General features: G+C 41.0%; 1 protein-coding gene across 1 annotated transcript in view; it reads left to right on the plus strand.

The window, feature by feature from the left end:
• LOC126195582 (radial spoke head 1 homolog) overlaps nucleotides 1–5,197 on the plus strand; it is a 128,422-nt gene extending 123,225 nt beyond the window's left edge. The window contains exon 7 of the mRNA XM_049934208.1: nucleotides 5,109–5,197. Within this exon, the coding sequence (XP_049790165.1) occupies nucleotides 5,109–5,185 (77 nt within the window). The 3' untranslated portion in view covers nucleotides 5,186–5,197. The remainder of the gene's footprint in view (nucleotides 1–5,108) is intronic.
• Nucleotides 5,198–17,019: the final 11,822 nt, after the last annotated feature.

A 17,019-nucleotide genomic window follows, 5' to 3' on the forward strand; every position in this document is an offset into this window, starting at 1 on the left:
CATATAATGCTGTACTCAAGACGTACATCCCCAGAAATTTCTTACTCAAATTAAGGCCGGTATTTGATATTAGTAGACTTCTCTTGGCCAGAAATGCCTTTTTTGCCATAGCGAGTCTGCTTTTGATGTCCTCCTTGCTCCGTCCGTCATTCGTTATTTTAGTGCCTAGGTAGCAGAATTCCTTAACTTCATTGACTTCGTGACCATCAATCCTGATGTTAAGTTTCTCGCTGTTCTCATTTCTACTACTTCTCATTACCCTCGTCTTTCTCCGATTAACTCTCAAACCATACTGTGTACTCATTAGACTGTTCATTCCGTTCAGCAGATCATTTAATTCTACTTCACTTTCACTCAGGATAGCAATGTCATCAGCGAATCGTATCACTGATATCCTTTCACCTTATATTTTAATTACACTCCTGAACCTTTCTTTTATTTCCATCACTGCTTCCTCGATGTACAGATTGAAGAGTAGGGGCGAAAGGCTACAGCCTTGTCTTACACCCTCCTTAATACGAGCACTTCGTTCTTGATCGTCCACTCTTATTATTCCCTCTTGGTTGTTGTACATATTGTATATGACCCGTCTCTCCCTGTAGCTTACCCCTACTTTTTTCAGAATCTCGAACAGCTTGCAGCATTTTATATTGTCGAACGCTTTTTCCAGGTCGACAAATCCTATGAAAGTGTCTTGATTTTTCTTTAGCCTTGCTTCCATTATTAGCCGTAACGTCAGAATTGCCTCTCTCGTCCCTTTACTTTTCCTAAAGCCAAACTGATCGTCACCTAGCGCATTCTCAATTTTCTTTCCCATTCTTCTGTATGTTATTCTTGTAAGCAGCTTCGATGCATGATCTGTTAAGCTGATTGTGCGATAATTCTCGCACTTGTCAGCTCTTGCCGTCTTCGGAATTGTGTGGACGATGCTTTTCCGAAAGTCAGATGGTATGTCGCCAGACTCATATATTCTACACACCAACGTGAATAGTCGTTTTGTTGCCACTTCCCCCAATGATTTTAGAAATTCTGATGGAATGTTATCTATCCCTTCTGCCTTATTTGACCGTAAGTCCTCCAAAGCTCTTTTAAATTCCGATTCTAATACTGGATCCCCTATCTCGTCTAAATCGACTCCTGTTTCTTCTTCTATCACATCAGACAAATCTTCACTCTCATAGAAGCTTTCAATGTATTCTTTCCACCTATCTGCTCTCTCCTCTGCATTTAACAGTGGAATTCCCGTTGCACTCTTGATGTTACCACCGTTGCTTTTAATGTCACCAAAGTTTGTTTTGACTTTCCTGTATGCTGAGTCTGTCCTTCCGACAATCATATCTTTTTCGATGTCTTGACATTTTTCCTGCAGCCATTTCGTCTTAGCTTCCCTGCACTTCCTATTTATTTCATTCCTCAGAGACTTGTATTTCTGTATTCCCGATTTTCCCAGAACATGTTTGTACTTCCTCCTTTCATGAATCAACTAAAGTATTTCTTCTGTTACCCATGGTTTCTTCGCAGCTACCTTCTTTGTAACTATGTTTTCCTTTCCAACTTCTGTGATAGCCCTTTTTAGAGATGTCCATTCCTCTTCAACTGTACTGCCTACTGCGCTATTCCTTATTGCTGTATCTATAGCGTTAGAGAACTTCAAACGTATATCGTCATTCCTTAGTACTTCCGTATCCCACTTCTTAGCGTATTGATTCTTCCTGACTAATGTCTTGAACTTCAGCCTACTCTTCATCACTACTATATTGTGATCTGAGTCTATATCTGCTCCTGGGTACGCCTTACAATCCAGTATCTGATTTCGGAATCTATGTCTGACCATGATGTAATCTAATTGAAATCTTTCCGTATCTCCCGGCCTTTTCCAAGTATACCTCCTCCTCTTCTGATTCTTGAACAGGGTATTCGCTATTACTAGCTGAAACTTGTTACAGAACTCAATTAGTCTTTCTCCGCTTTCATTCCTTGCCCCAAGCCCATATTCTCCTGTAACCTTTTCTTCTACTCCTTCCCCTACAACTGCATTCCAGTCGCCCATGACTATTAGATTTTCGTCCCCCTTTACATACTGCACTACCCTTTCAATATCCTCATACACTTTCTCTATCTGTTCATCTTCAGCTGCGACGTCGGCATGTATTCCTGAACTATCGTTGTCGGTGTTGGTCTGCTGTCGATTCTGATTAGAACAACCCAGTCACTGAACTGTTCACAGTAACACACCCTCTGCCCTACCTTCCTATTCATAACGAATCCTACATCTGTTATACCATTTTCTGCTGCTGTTGATATTACCCGATACTCATCTGACCAGAAATCCTTGTCTTCTTTCCACTGACCCCTACTATATCTAGATTGAGCCTTTGCATTTCCCTTTTCAGATTTTCTAGTTTCCCTACCACGTTCAAGCTTCTGACATTCCACGCCCCGACTCGTAGAACGTTATCCTTTCGTTGATTATTCAATCTTTTTCGCATGGTAACCTCCCCCTTGGCAGTCCCCTCCCGGAGATCCGAATGGGGGACTATTCCGGAATCTTTTGCCAATGGAGAGATCATCATGACACTTCTTCAATTACAGGCCACATGTCCTGTGGATACACGTTACGTGTCTTTAATGCAGTGGTTTCCATTGCCTTCTGCATCCTCATGTCGTTGATCATTGCTGATTCTTCCGCCTTTAGGGGCAATTTCCCACCCCTAGGACAAGAGAGTGCCCTGAACCTCTATCCGCTCCTCCGCCCTCTTTGACAAGACCGTTGGCAGAATGAGGCTGACTTCTTATGCCGGAAGTCTTCGGCCGCTAATGCTGATTATTTATCAAAATTTAGGCAGTGGCGGGGATCGAACTCGGGACCGAAGACGTTATTGATTATGAATCAAAGTCGCTACACCTTTTTTTTTTTTTTTTTTTTAATCTCATTTTGTTCGTTTTCGTTCGTTGTGTCTGCTCGGGGCGGACGTCGTAAGACATCCGTTTAAGTTCGTTGATGATCGATTAACTCAGTTTTTTTATTACAGAGGGCGCGTAATCCTCTCACCGAACACGCTGAGCTACCGTGCCGGCTGTCCCCTAGACCACGGGTACATCCCACCATAGTACGAGTAATCCATTAAATTACAAGCCCATGTCGTTAACGTCCATATGCAGCAGGATTTTGAAACATATATTGTGTTCAAACATTATGAATTACCTCGAAGAAAACTGTCTATTGAGAGACAGTCAAGATGGGTTAAGAAAACATCGTTCCTGTGAAACACGACAAGCTCTTTATTCACATGAAGTGTTGAGTGCTATTGACAAGGGATTTCAGACCGATTCCGTATTTCTGGATTTCCGCAAGGCTTTTGACATTGTACCACACAAGCGGATCGTAGTGAAATTGCGTGCTTATGGAATATTGTCTCAGTTATGTCACTGGATTTGTGATTTTCTATCAGAGAGGTTACAGTTCGTAGTAATTGACGGAAAATCATCGAGTAAAACAGAGGTGATTTTTGGCGTTCCCCAATGTAGTGTTATAGGCCCTTTGCTGTTCCTTATCTATATAACCGATTTGGGAGACAATCTGAGCAGCCGTCTTAGTTTGTTTGCAGATGACGCTGTCGTTTATCGACTAACAGAGTCATCAGAAGATCAAAACAAATTGCAAAACGATTTAGAAAAGATCTGAATGGTGCAAAAATTGGCAGTTGACCCTAAATAACGAAAAGTGTGAGGTCATCCACATGAGTGCTATAAGGAATCCCTTAAACTTCGGTTACACGATAAATCAGTCAAATCGAAAGGCAATAAATTCAACTAAATACCTATGAATTACAATTACGAACAAGTTAAATTGGAAGGGACACATAGAAAATGTTGAGGGGAAGGCTAACCAAAGACTGCGTTTTATTGGTAGGACACTTAGAAAATGTAACAGATCATCTAAGGAAACTGCCTACACTACCCTTGTCCGTCCTCTTTTAGAATACTGCTGCGCGGTGTGGGATCCTTACCAGATAGGACGGACGGAGTATGTCGAAAAAGTTCAAAGAAAGGCAGCACGTTTTGTATTATCGCGAAATAAGGGAGAGAGTGTCACAGAAATGATACAAGATTTGGGGTGGACATCATTAAAAGAAAGGCGTTTTTCATTGCGACGGAATCTTCTCACGAAATTCCAATCACCAACATCCTCCTCCGAATGTGTAAATATTGTGTTAACACCGACCTACATAGGGAGAAACGATCACCTCGATAAAATAAGGGAAATTAGAGCTCGTACGGAAAGATATAGGTGTTCGTTCTTACCGCGCGCTATACGAGATTGGAATAATAGAGAATTGTGAAGGTGGTTCGATGAAGCCTTAAAAGTGATTTTCATAGTATCCATGTAGATGTAGATAGATGTAGATGTAGACTGAACCTGAAAGTCTGTAGTGCCTCGTTATCTAATTACGTAGGTATATACGAAGGTGATCAAAGCTCCTCCCACTAGCCTGTACCAGAGCCCAACAGATCCAAGACATGAAGGGTAACTAACGTCATATAGGTTCATAAAAAAACAAATGCAATACAATATCAGAATTTCTTCCTTGTCAAGATACTGGATAACTGTAGTTCAGTTAGAAATCCATTGCTTCTAGAATATTTATATATTATTTCTATGAATGCTGTTCAGCTGTTCGGTATGCATATCGGACCTTGACCTTTTCAAAGAAAGGCACCATGAATGATTACAGAAATGCTTCAAAATCAGAATCGAGGAAAATGTGAAGTAGAATACTCAATACCTTGTGATAATTTACTCTGAGAACTGTTTATTAAGATACAATATATGAATATTCTTTGACCTCACCTTAGGGATGATAAACGCAAAATTAAACGGATAACAACCTATTCATTGGGCTATGAGCATTCATTCTTCCCACAGTAGGTTTGTGAATGGAACAGGATAAAACCTCGATTCATTGTACAACAGACAGATTTCTCTGTCACACACGTTACAGCGATTTGAAGAGTCTATAGTTGATGTCGAAAACAGACACACTGCGTGTGGCTGGCATCGGTATCGATTTTACACGATATCACAGAATCCTTCTTTTCATTTGCAGGTGAGGCTGCATTGGCAGTGGAATCAGGACAAGAATACACAGAAGAGGGAATGGGCGACGAGTTCGCCACAACGTGAATTGGAATCACCTTGCAGCACTAGGCTATCGTATTTTCTGTAACTCCTTTACATTTGTTGATCGTTTATCTGAATGACATTTTCAAATTCAAGGAATTCGTCACAGATTCTGCTTATTAAAACTTAGTTCTGGAAAAAAGATATAGAATATTATCTCGACGTGTTATTCAAACGCCAGACTTTATTCCTGTCTGCTATGCATAAGATCTACACAGATGTTTTGTAGATTCTCTATTCGTACTATTTACAAGACGTCAATTTCAGTGATGCACTCTATAACATTATTCAACGAGCTACTAAACTGTTTCATTGCTGCTTAGTTAACATCACAGATATTATGTACTAGTTCAAAATAAATACGGATTACACGTAATTTGGAATAATATTCAACGTATCTAATACATAAAGAAATTTTAGGAAGGGTAACATGAGAAATTGAATATTTAGTCAATCCTGGAGGCGTGATCGGATGCTTATACTACTAGACGTAAATCCATCACAAAATTATGGAGTGAGGAACAGCGTCCGATCGAACTTTTGCGGAAATATATACCATCAGCAGTTATTTCTGGAAACTACCCTATACACGAAGGCAGTGATCTGGATCGAGCTGGAGATCGATACGAAGGTGGTTCAAATAAGCATAAATACGAGTATCTACCATGTAACACGTAGCAGTGATTACCGCTCTGCTATTCTTCGCATGACTCTGTTCAGTCTCATGTTCCGGAAGTCAATAATTCTAAACTTTCCGCACTGCTTACAGGCGACCTTAATGTTGTTTCACGATACTCAGTCGTTATTTGTCAAATCTCCTCCACCGAGAACCTGTCTAACGTGATTTAATTTATTGTGTCAGTTAGTAGCAGGGATGGCTAGAGGACAAATGTAAGGATGTAGAGGCATAACTAACTAGGGGTAAGATAGATAGTGCCTACAGGAAAATTAAAGAGACCTTTGGAGAAAAAAGAACTATTTGTGAAACCCAGTTCTAAACAAAGAAGGGAAAGCAGAAAGGTGGAAGGAGTATATGGAGGGTCTATACAAGGGCGATGTACTTGAAGACAATATTATGGAAATGGAAGAGAATGTAGATGGAGATGAAATGGGAGATACGATACTGCGTGAAGAGTTTGACAGGGCACTGAAAGACCTAAGTCGAAACAAGGCCCCGGGAGTAGACATCATTCGATTATAATATTTTGAAGCGATCCACGAATCGATCCAGTTTGTGACTTCCTCATGGCATCGGAAGTGTTGGTCAGCCAGGCCATGTGCCATTGATCTAAACAGGTGATAGTCAGAGGGAGAAAAATCTGGAGAACATGGCGAGTGGGATAGGACTTGCCATTTTAACGTTTCCAAGTACGTTTTGACCTCTTTTGCAACGTGGGGTCGAGCTTTGCCGTGCTGCATTCACTTTACCGTGCCTCTCTCTGTATTGTTGCCGTTTGTCTTTTAATGCTCTGATCAAACGCATTAACTGCGTTCGATAACGAGCACGTGTGATTCTTTCACTTGGTTTTAACACCTCATAGTAGACGTCACCGAGATGTTCCCACCAAATGCAGAGCATGATCTTGGAGCCGTGTATATTCGGTTTGGTCGCCGACGTGGAACATGGTCGGGATATCCCCATGATTTTTTTTTTTTTGCGTTTAGGGTTATCATAATCAACCAATTTTTCGTCCCCGGTCTCAATGCGACGCAGAAATCCCTTCCGTTTTTGCCTTTGAAGCAACTGTTCACAAACACACAAACGCCGTTCAACGTCTCTTGGTTTCAGCTCACACGAGACCCAAGTTCCTTCTTTCTGAATCATATCCATAGCCTTGAGACGTTTTGAAATGACTTGCTGTGTCACTACCACTAATCGTGCCAATCTCTTCTTGAGTTTGAGGCGAGTCTCTAATTCTGCATTTTCGAAAACATTCTCTCTTCGACCACTATGCCGGTCTACGACGTTAAAATCACCGTTCTTGAAGCGTTGAAACCACTCACGACACGTTCTTTCACTAATAGCGTCCTTACATTATGTACTTGAGAGTATTTAATGAGCCTAAGCCGATGTTTTCTTCATATTGAAACGAAACAGTCACACCTCCCACAAATGACGAGAATTAGGCTAGTAAACTGACATTTTCAATCAACAACAACTTTATGACGTAGACACAAATCGACTAATGTTCGAACGAGGTTATGTTGACCGAGGTCCAAGCTAAAAGCCTGACTTCTGCGATCTGTTTCTTTCGACCGCTACTTACCGTTATCGCCACCTATCGGCAAACGGCGGAAGCAAAGTTGTACACTTGTAGCAGAGCTCCTTCACTTTGCCTACTACAGATCCCCAATTTTGATGTTGAGTTTATCGACAATCTACTAACTGTTACTCTTCATTACGGCTGGTCCCGGTGGAGGTTCGAGTCCTCCCTCGGGCATGGGTGTGTGTGTTTGTGCTTAGGATAATTTAGGTTAAGTAGTGTGTAAGCTTAGGGACTGATGACCGTAGCATTTAAGTCCCATAAGATTTCACACACATTTGAACATTTTAACTCTTCATTAATTTCTTCACCAACATCCTTTCACTCTGAGTTTTCAAAACACCACTGAACTGTTCTTTTATTTCTGTCATTGCTTCTTCGATGTACATTTCAAATGATAGGGAAGAAAGACAGAATGCCCCCTTCCCCCCTTTTAATACGAGTACTTCTCTCTTGGTCTTCGATTCTTACTGCTCCCTCTTGGTACTAATACATATAACTAGCTGTATATTTTTTCTTGTACCTGTTTTCTGCCATGTTGATCACAAGTCTTCCAGAACTGTCAAGCACAAATTCTGGACCCCCCTACGTCTTCCAGATCGACACCCATTTCTTCTTCTAAAGTATCTGCAGACAATTCCTCGCCCTTGTAGTGATTCTCAATGTCCTTTGCCACCTATCTGTCCGTCCTCTGCTTACAACAATGGAATTTCTTCTCCATTCTTGAAACTGACGCTTTCTTTTAATTTCACACAAACTTACTTTTAATTTTCTATGTTCTGAATCTGCCCTTCCGATGAACGTTCCTTTTCGATTTCTTCGCGTTATTCATATAGCATTTTCGCTGTGGCCTCTCTGCATTCCTACTCACTTCATTTGTAAGTGACTTACATTGCTATACCCCCCCCCCTCTTTCCACAAAAATGTTGTACTTCCTTCCTCATCAGTCTATTGAAGTGTTTCTTCTGATAGCCAAGCTTTCTTCACAGTTTTCTTCTTTTTACCTATATATATCCACCCATGGCTTGTGACTGCCGTCTTTAGAGATACTGTTCATCTTCAACTGATCTGTGTACTTTCCTATTCATTATTGCAGTATATACAGCCTTAGAGAACTTGAAACACACATCATCATTCCTCAATACTTCAGCGTATCACTTCTTTACACATTGTTCCTTTCTAACGCTTCTCTTAAGAGTCTTTCTGTCCCTCATGTTCTGCGCTTAAAGTGTGACCTGAGTCTATATCTGGTCCTGGGTACGCCTCATTAACTGATTTCGAAATCTCTGCCACACCATGATGTAATACAGCTGGAATCTTCCCATGTCTCTAGGCCGCTTCCCAGTGTACCTCGTCTTCTGGTGATTTTTGAATGCGGTACGTGCTACTACAAGATGAAATTAATTGCATGACTCAATTAGTCTTCTTCCTCTGTTGTTCTTACTACCGAGTTCGTATTCTCCTGTAACTCTTCCTTCTAATCCCTCTCCTACTACAGTGATTCAAAAAAATGGCTCTGAGTACTATGGGACTTAACATCTGAGGTCTTCAGTCCCCTAGACTTAGAACTACTTAAACCTAACCAACCTAAGGACATCACACACATTCATGCCCGAGGCAGGATTCGCGCACGGTTACAGACTGAAGCTCCTAGAATCGCTCGGCCACACCGGCCGGCTACAGTGATACAACGCGTTTGAGTATTAGACATTCATCTCCTTTTGTATACTACATTACCAATTTAATATCCTCACATATTTTTCTCTTTTCCTCATCTTGTACTTGTAGTGTCAGTCAGCATGTATACCTGAACTACTCTTGTTGGCTTTGGTTGGCTATCGAGTGTGATGAGAATACTCCTGTCACTCAACTGTTCACAGTAACTCACGCGTTGCCCTACCTTCCCGTTCATAACAAACGCTATTCCTGTTGGATTATTTTTTGCTTTTGTCGATATTGTCATATATTCATCTGACTAGAAATCCTTATCTTCATTCCATTTCTCTTCACTGAGCCCTACATGCATCTAGACTGAGTCGTTGTACGAGGGTGAGTCAAATGAAAACCTTAAATATTTTTTAAAATCTTATTTATTCTTCAGAAGTGGTACAAAGCTGTATCACTTTTCAACATAATCTCCCTCACGCTCAATGCAGGTCCTCCAGCGCTTACAAATTTCATAAATTCCTTTAGAAAAATATTCTTTTGGTAGTCCGCGCAACCACTCATGCACCGCGTGGCGTTCCTCTTCATCAGAGAGGAACGTCTTTCCTCCCGTTACGTCTTTGAGTGGTCCAAACATATGGAACTCACTTGGGGTAAGGTCTGGTGAGTATGGTGGATGAGGAAGACACTCAAAATGCAGGTCTGTGATTGCTGCAAGTGTTTTACGGGCAGTGTGGGGCCTTGCATTGTCATGTTGCAAAAGGACACCTGCTGATAGCAATCCACGTCGCTTTGATTTGATTGCAAGCCGCAGATGATTTTTTTAGGAGATCTGTGGATGATGCACTGGTGACAGTGGTACCTCTAGGCATGAAATGCTCCAAAATTACGCCTTTTTCGTCCCAAAAGAGAGTCAGCATAATCTTCCCTCCTGATGGTTCTGTTAGAAACTTCTTTGGTTTTGGTCATGAGGAATGGCGCCATCCCTTGCTCGCTCTCTTCGTTTCCGGTTGGTGGAAGGGAACCCCGGTTTCATCCCCAGTAAAGATTCTTGCGAGGAAGCCATCACCTTCTCGTTCAAAGCCCCGAAGAAGTTTTTCACAAGCATCAACACGTCGTTCTCTCATTTCAGGAGACAGCTGCCGTGGCACCCATCTTGCAGACACTTTGTGAAACTGGAGCACATCATGCACAATGTGGTGTGCTGACCCACGACTAATCTGTAAACATACTTCAATGTCATTCAGTGTCACTCGGCGGTTTTCCTTCACTATGGCTTCAACTGCTGCAATGTTCTGTGGAGTCACGAAGTCACAACTCGATGTGCCTGACCTGGACGAGGAGCATCTTCCACTGAAGTAACACAATTTGCGAACTTTCTATTCCATTCGTAGACTTGCTTCTGTGACAAACATTCGTCGATGAATTTCAATAGGTTTCACACCTTCACTACGCAAAAACCGAATAACAGAACGCTGTTCTTCCCTGGTGCAAGTCGCAAGTGGGGCGGCCATCTTTGTACTGATACTGCGACGGTATGTGTGCATCTGCACTATGCTGCCACCTACATGCCGTTCTGCGCGCTGTTTTTAGCACGATTACCAACTTACAGTATAACGGCGCAAAATTTCGATTTCTTATTACAAATTTAAGGTTTTCATTTGACTCACCCTCGTATGTGTTATGGCGTAAAGTCAAACGCCGGCATGCCAGTCGGGAACGATAGAGCAGAGGGGGCTGTGACAACAAAACGTCAGCCAATTGCACGCTGACCGACCCCTCTCTAGGACGACAATGTAACAGCAGCGGCCTCTACTTGAAGGGGGACGTAGGCGCCACTCCCGACTGGTCGCGGTCAGTTGAAGAGAAGCTTCTAGACTAGCGACCTGAATAGAAGCGTCAACTGTATTCGGAATTGTATGTACTGAAGAAGCTGTTTATTTTGTCTGTCGCCCTTTGCTTGTGACACATCTATGTAATTCTCAAAGTTAAGTACTGCCATTTACTTTCTTGTAATAAAACTCATTAAAATGATTTGCTTGAATTGTTGCCTAGCGATCCGAGAAAGCAGCTTTCCTAGACATCCCATATTCGACGACTAGGCAGGATTTAACAGTATACACCTTTTCAGATTTCCTAGCTTCCCTACAACATTCTGAATTCCCAAATTCCATTCTCCGATTCGTAAAATCGGTTTTTCAATCTTATTTTCATAATCATCTCTTCCTTGGCACACATACGAATGGGGGATCAATCTAGAATCTTTTGGCAATAGAGGGACTATCATGTCAGCTTTTTTTCTGTTACACAGCACATATGTAAATTACGTGTCTGTAACGGAATGATTTCCATTGCCTTCTGCATGTTCATGCCATTGATCACTGCTGATTCTTCCGCCTTTTAGGGTCAGTTTCCAGCTCACAGTTTCTGGCTCAAGGGCAAGAGGATGCCTTGAAAGTCTGTCCGCTCCTCAGCCGTCTTTCACAAGGCCGTTGGCAGAACGGTGGTGACTATTGATTCCTGAAGTCTTCACGATTTTTGCTAACAATTTAAGGAATGGCTAAGAAGCCTGAAATGAAGCAACAAGATTATAAAATCTAACTATAGCACTTAATCAGTTGTTTAATCTAAAAATAAATTTAATTTTTATTGATTTATAAATCAGCCACGAACCACATTAGTTCATTACACTACATTCCTAAAATTCGCGTAACTATCACCAGAATAAAAATAAAGTATATTTTATTGAGTAACTAACATATTTTAATTAGTAGAAATCATAGAATTTGAGTCTCAATTATACTTTTATCCATATTAGTCGAAGAGTGCTGCAAGTGATGCATGTGAGTTGACCATGCCTCGGGACTGCTGCAATTGTACCTAGCGTTTGTCAACACTCAAGCAGCAGCTTCAGTGAAGATGCACCTAAAGCGCTCATTCGTGTCTTACAAGTCATATTTAGTCTGTAAAAAGGATAGTGTTCACGTTTTGCTGAGTTGTAGTTGTTTTCTACTGAGATAAAGTGGTCCTTCTAGTTTGGTGACAAACCACTACGACAGTTATTTTCTGCTGTAAAAATAGTACATCCTTAAACGATGCAAACTGGAATTTTTCATGAAACAGAGCTATGTCTCCACGCAATCAAAGCATCAGACGCTAGTTGGAATACGACCACAAAAATCGATAGACATCCCCAACTGGGCACGGACGCGTCAAAGAGACAACATGAGAAGTGTTACGGCGGTGAACCATGAAGGTATAAATATGCTAAACCTAATCCTTTGGGCTACATAGGATGGCGGATGTCACCTTCAAGTTTGTGACGTAATGGCAACTCCTTTTTTACCTCCATCGTTATTTTGCTAACTAGTTACTTAAAATGACAGTTCTGCAATAACTCACTTTCTGTTTAGAGTCTAGTCTAGAAAAGATCTTGCGTTTCACACACAAGAACTTGGATGGGCTTGTTCCGTAATTATTTATAAGTGTTTACGTCAAGGGTCAGAGATATTATTCCACTGCAGTCGTTGCGAGTCAAATCTCAAGAATGTTAGTACGGCTCTGACTTTTCGTTGCGAATTATTATTCAGTAAAAAAAATTGAAACTGTCTTTATCGTTTTCTTTAGTTCCTCTAGTTTGGGATTTTATTAAATTAATTCCTTTTTATAATTAAGCATTTATATGGGCAGAGACTCAGAACACGAAAACACCATGGAATAGTTTTCTGCAATATATTTGCACAAAGTTCACTTCACAAGACATAAATTGCTCACGCGAGCATGTACATTTGACAAGGATCAGTACTAGTATTGGTAACAGTCACTGTAATAACGGTAGTAGCTCAACAGAACGCCAACATTGGTTTATATAGTCCTCCATAGAGTTTTGTATTCAATATTCAGTTGCTTTGAACTTTGACATTTTTGGTAACTGCTCTATTCTTATCACTAGAATATTACCAAATTCGTTCAAAAATGATAAAATCTACAGAGTAGTCTCCAGTCACATAAAGTGTAGTTACACACGGTAAGTAATATCCGTAGCGATATACCTTAACTCACAGAAAATTTTTCCAGATAGGTTGAAATATGTCATTGTAAAACCTGTTTATGAAAAAGGTGAGAAGAAAAACTTCAATAATTGTCGTATAGTTTTCTTCCTGACGTTTTTTCCAAAATATGTGATAAACAATGTAGTCAAGAGTAGTCTCACATGTAAGCAGAAGCAACTTACTTAGCACATCACAGTTTGGATTCCACAAGGATTGCTCGATTAAGAATGTTACATTCACTCACCAAATACTAACAAGTACAAAGCAATAAAATGTTGCGAACAGGTTTTGTTTGTGATCTTTCGGACGCTTGTAACTGATTAGATCATGTGACTTCTAGAAAAACTTAACTTTTATGAAACTGGTGACTGGAAACTAGCACTTCGAATCATAATTAAGAAACGGAATGCAAAAGGTTTGCTGAATAATTCAAGCAATGTAGGAAGGAGAGAAAATTTTAGTGACTGGGGAGGAAACACTAGTGGAGTTCCACATAGTTCACTTTTGGCTCCGCTCCTTTTCTTTATATACGAGGAGCTTTGAGTGTAATGCAACACAGTTTTTTCTCGGTCAGTTTCGATATAAAAAAGGAGGAATTTGTTGTGGGGCATCGTGGAATATTTCCGTTTCACCCCTAGAAAAAAGGAGGAATTTGTTGTGGGGCATCGTGGAATATTTCTGTTTCACCCCTTCTAGTTTCATGAATGTTCGATAGGGGGTGGCGCTAAACGTAGCCCTCAAAACTGCAGTCCATAGAGTAGCGTCACACCACCTCTCCTCCTAAGAAAGAATTCAGAACCGTACCGACAGCCGGTAGAGTCACGCATGGCAACGGTCTTCTGCGACTCTGAGGGGTTAAATGGCTCTGACCACTATGGGACTTAACATCTGTGGTCATCAGTCCCCTAGAACTTAGAACTACTTAAACCTAACTAACCTAAGGACATCACACACCCATTCCCGAAGCAGGATTCGAACCTGCGACCGTAGCGGTCGCGCGGTTCCGGACTGAGCGCCTAGAACCGCTAGACCACCGCGGCCGACTCTGAGGGGTTATTCAGTTTTATATGCTTCCTCGTGGTGCAACGATCAACTCTGAAGTTTGCTATCCTAAGGAAATTGAAGAAACAACTTCATCGTGTTCCGCCCCAAAAATGCAATTCTCCTTCTCCATGACAACGCAAGGTCTCACACAAGTCTGTGCACCCGAGAGGAACTCATAGAACTTCATTGGACTGTTGCTCCTCATCCAGCCTACAGCCCGGACCTCGCACCTTCCGACTTCCATCTGTTTGGCCCAGTGAAGGATGCACTCCGCAGGAAGCAGTACGTGGATGACGGGGAGGTTATTGGTGCAGCAAGATGTTGCCTCTGACGTCGACCATTAGACTGACACCACGCGGGCACTCAGACTCTCCCAGTAAGGTGGCGTATGCCCGTCGCATTGAATGGAGATTATGTTGAAAAACAGGGTTTAGTATCCAAAAGAGTGGAAAATAACACGGTGCATCGGGGTGCTAAATAAAACCAACATACTTTCAGAAAAAAATAGTGTTGCATTACTTGTTGAATGCCCCTCGTATAAGAATGACGTTCTGCTTAAAATTTATCAATCAGAATGCGTACTTTTCGCAGGAGATATTAGTGCTATAATAAATCCCAGTAGAGAGAAACCAGCGGTATAAATTGTTAATGATATTTTTCAAAGAAAGCCGCGCGGGATTAGCCGAGCGGTCTCGGGCGCTGTAGTTATGGACTGTGCGGCTGATCCCGGCGGAGGTTCGAGTCCTCCCTCGGGCAAGGGTGTGTGTGTTTGTCCTTAGGATAATTTAGGTTAAGTAGTATGTAAGCTTAGGGACTGATGACCTTAGCAGTTAAGTCCCATAAGATTTCACACACACATTTTTCAAAGAAAATTGTGAGAAAATGCACTGTATACATTATAATGATTAATAAAAACAGACTCAGCTACATAATTACATATTTATTGAGCTGCACTGGTTTCTTTCTTAGAACATTTTCAGACTGTCGAGTTATGCTAAAGTCATGATATAAATGTTAGAAGAATATCACGGCTTTAGCACAATTCAGAAACCTGATGGTTGCACAGTAGTACAGATGAGGTGTTTTCATTTATTATTAAAATTAGTGTCAGCTGTGGTGCTCAACATGATCAAGATCGCATTGTATTCTGTTCTGTACAACAAATATAATAACATCAGCAATTGATGCAGCACACCAGGAGTAGTCAGTAAATAGGATCGAATGCTCCAAAACTTTTGGATACTAAGCTGCTCAAACGATTTCAGGTACGTTTTGTTTTGTACAACTGTTATTCAAGGAAACAAACTAATTAACCACCTAACATATTTTGCAAACTTATAACATATTTGGTGTACAACTACAGTCATCTTGTGTGTACCTCAAATAAATGGTTCAAATGGCTCTGAGCACTATGGGTCATAACATCTGAGGTCATCAGTCCCCTAGAACTTAGAACTACTTAAACCTAACTAACCTAAGAACATCACACACATCCATTCCCGAGACAGGATTCGAAACTGCGACCGTATCGGTCTCGCGGTTCTAGACTGAAGCGCCTAGAACCGCTCGGCCATACCGGCCGCCGTGTGTACCTCTTCAGGGAGTTAGATAATTTAACTACATCTTCACACCACCTCAGCTATATTATTATATCTATTAGTTAATGAAATTCCTCAGGAACAATCCATCAGAAGTGAGAAGAATAGTGCTCTGCATACCTACAACACCCTAAGAAAAAATTACATTTTTTACCTGCTACTAAAGTTGTCAGTGGCTTAGGAAGAAGTTCAATAAGTTTCACCAAAATTTTTAGATCGTTTGACCAATAACAAAGTGAAGAAAGTTTTAAATCTGACCTAAAGCTGTTTCATCTGGAGAGTTCCTTTCATTCCATAGACGAATTTTTGTTCAAACATTGGTAGCCTGTCAAAAGAACATAGCAGTTACATGAGTAGTACCGAGAACCTATCCTGTAAACTGGTTCATATCACATCATTTCGACAAAAAGTCGTTCAAATCATCTATGGAACATGAACTAACAGATACCTGCGGAACGGGCTACCACATCTTTCTGTTGGAAAAAGTACCCACGTAAAAGACTTTCTGGTTAGTCGTATCAGTATCTGGAAAATAGGAACATGTAAACGTACATCACATTATTTCGGCGCCATTCGTCAAGTAGAGCTCCGAGCCAAGCTCAAACGAGGTAAGTTTATTATAAAGTTACCTACAATTTATTCACTACTGAAATGTATCATGCATTTTGCAAACAACGTGGTTCATTTAGGCAAAGCAATTCCCTGTAGTCTTCAAAATGTGATCACATCCAACTTGTGTGTGAGCTACAGAAAAGTAGCGACAATTTCGTAATGATTGGTTTGTGTGAAAAATAGTACGTTAAGTTTCAACTTCTCTCAGCATTATATGTATGTCTTTTAATTTTATGTACAAATCGAAAAATCACCCCGTATAAATGACATTACACCTTGCACTGATATAGCATTAAAAGCGTTCCTTAGTCATAATCATAACCCACCTAGCAGACTTTCAGCCTGTTCTTCTATTAAAAAATCTATTAACTAATTTAGAAAAAAGGTAAATGCACTAAATTCTTTGAGGTAACCTGCCAACGTCACAAATAGACTTCCCCTGTACAAATGGCTCTGAGCACTATGGGACTCAACTGCTGTGGTTATCAGTCCCCTAGAACTTAGAACTACTTAAACCTAACTAACCTAAGGACATCACACACATCCATGCCCGAGGCAGGATTCGAACCTGCGACCCTAGCAGTCCCACGGTTCCGGACTGC

Source organism: Schistocerca nitens, chromosome 7 (assembly GCF_023898315.1).
Source record: "Schistocerca nitens isolate TAMUIC-IGC-003100 chromosome 7, iqSchNite1.1, whole genome shotgun sequence".
NCBI classification, from domain to species: Eukaryota; Metazoa; Arthropoda; class Insecta; order Orthoptera; family Acrididae; genus Schistocerca; species Schistocerca nitens.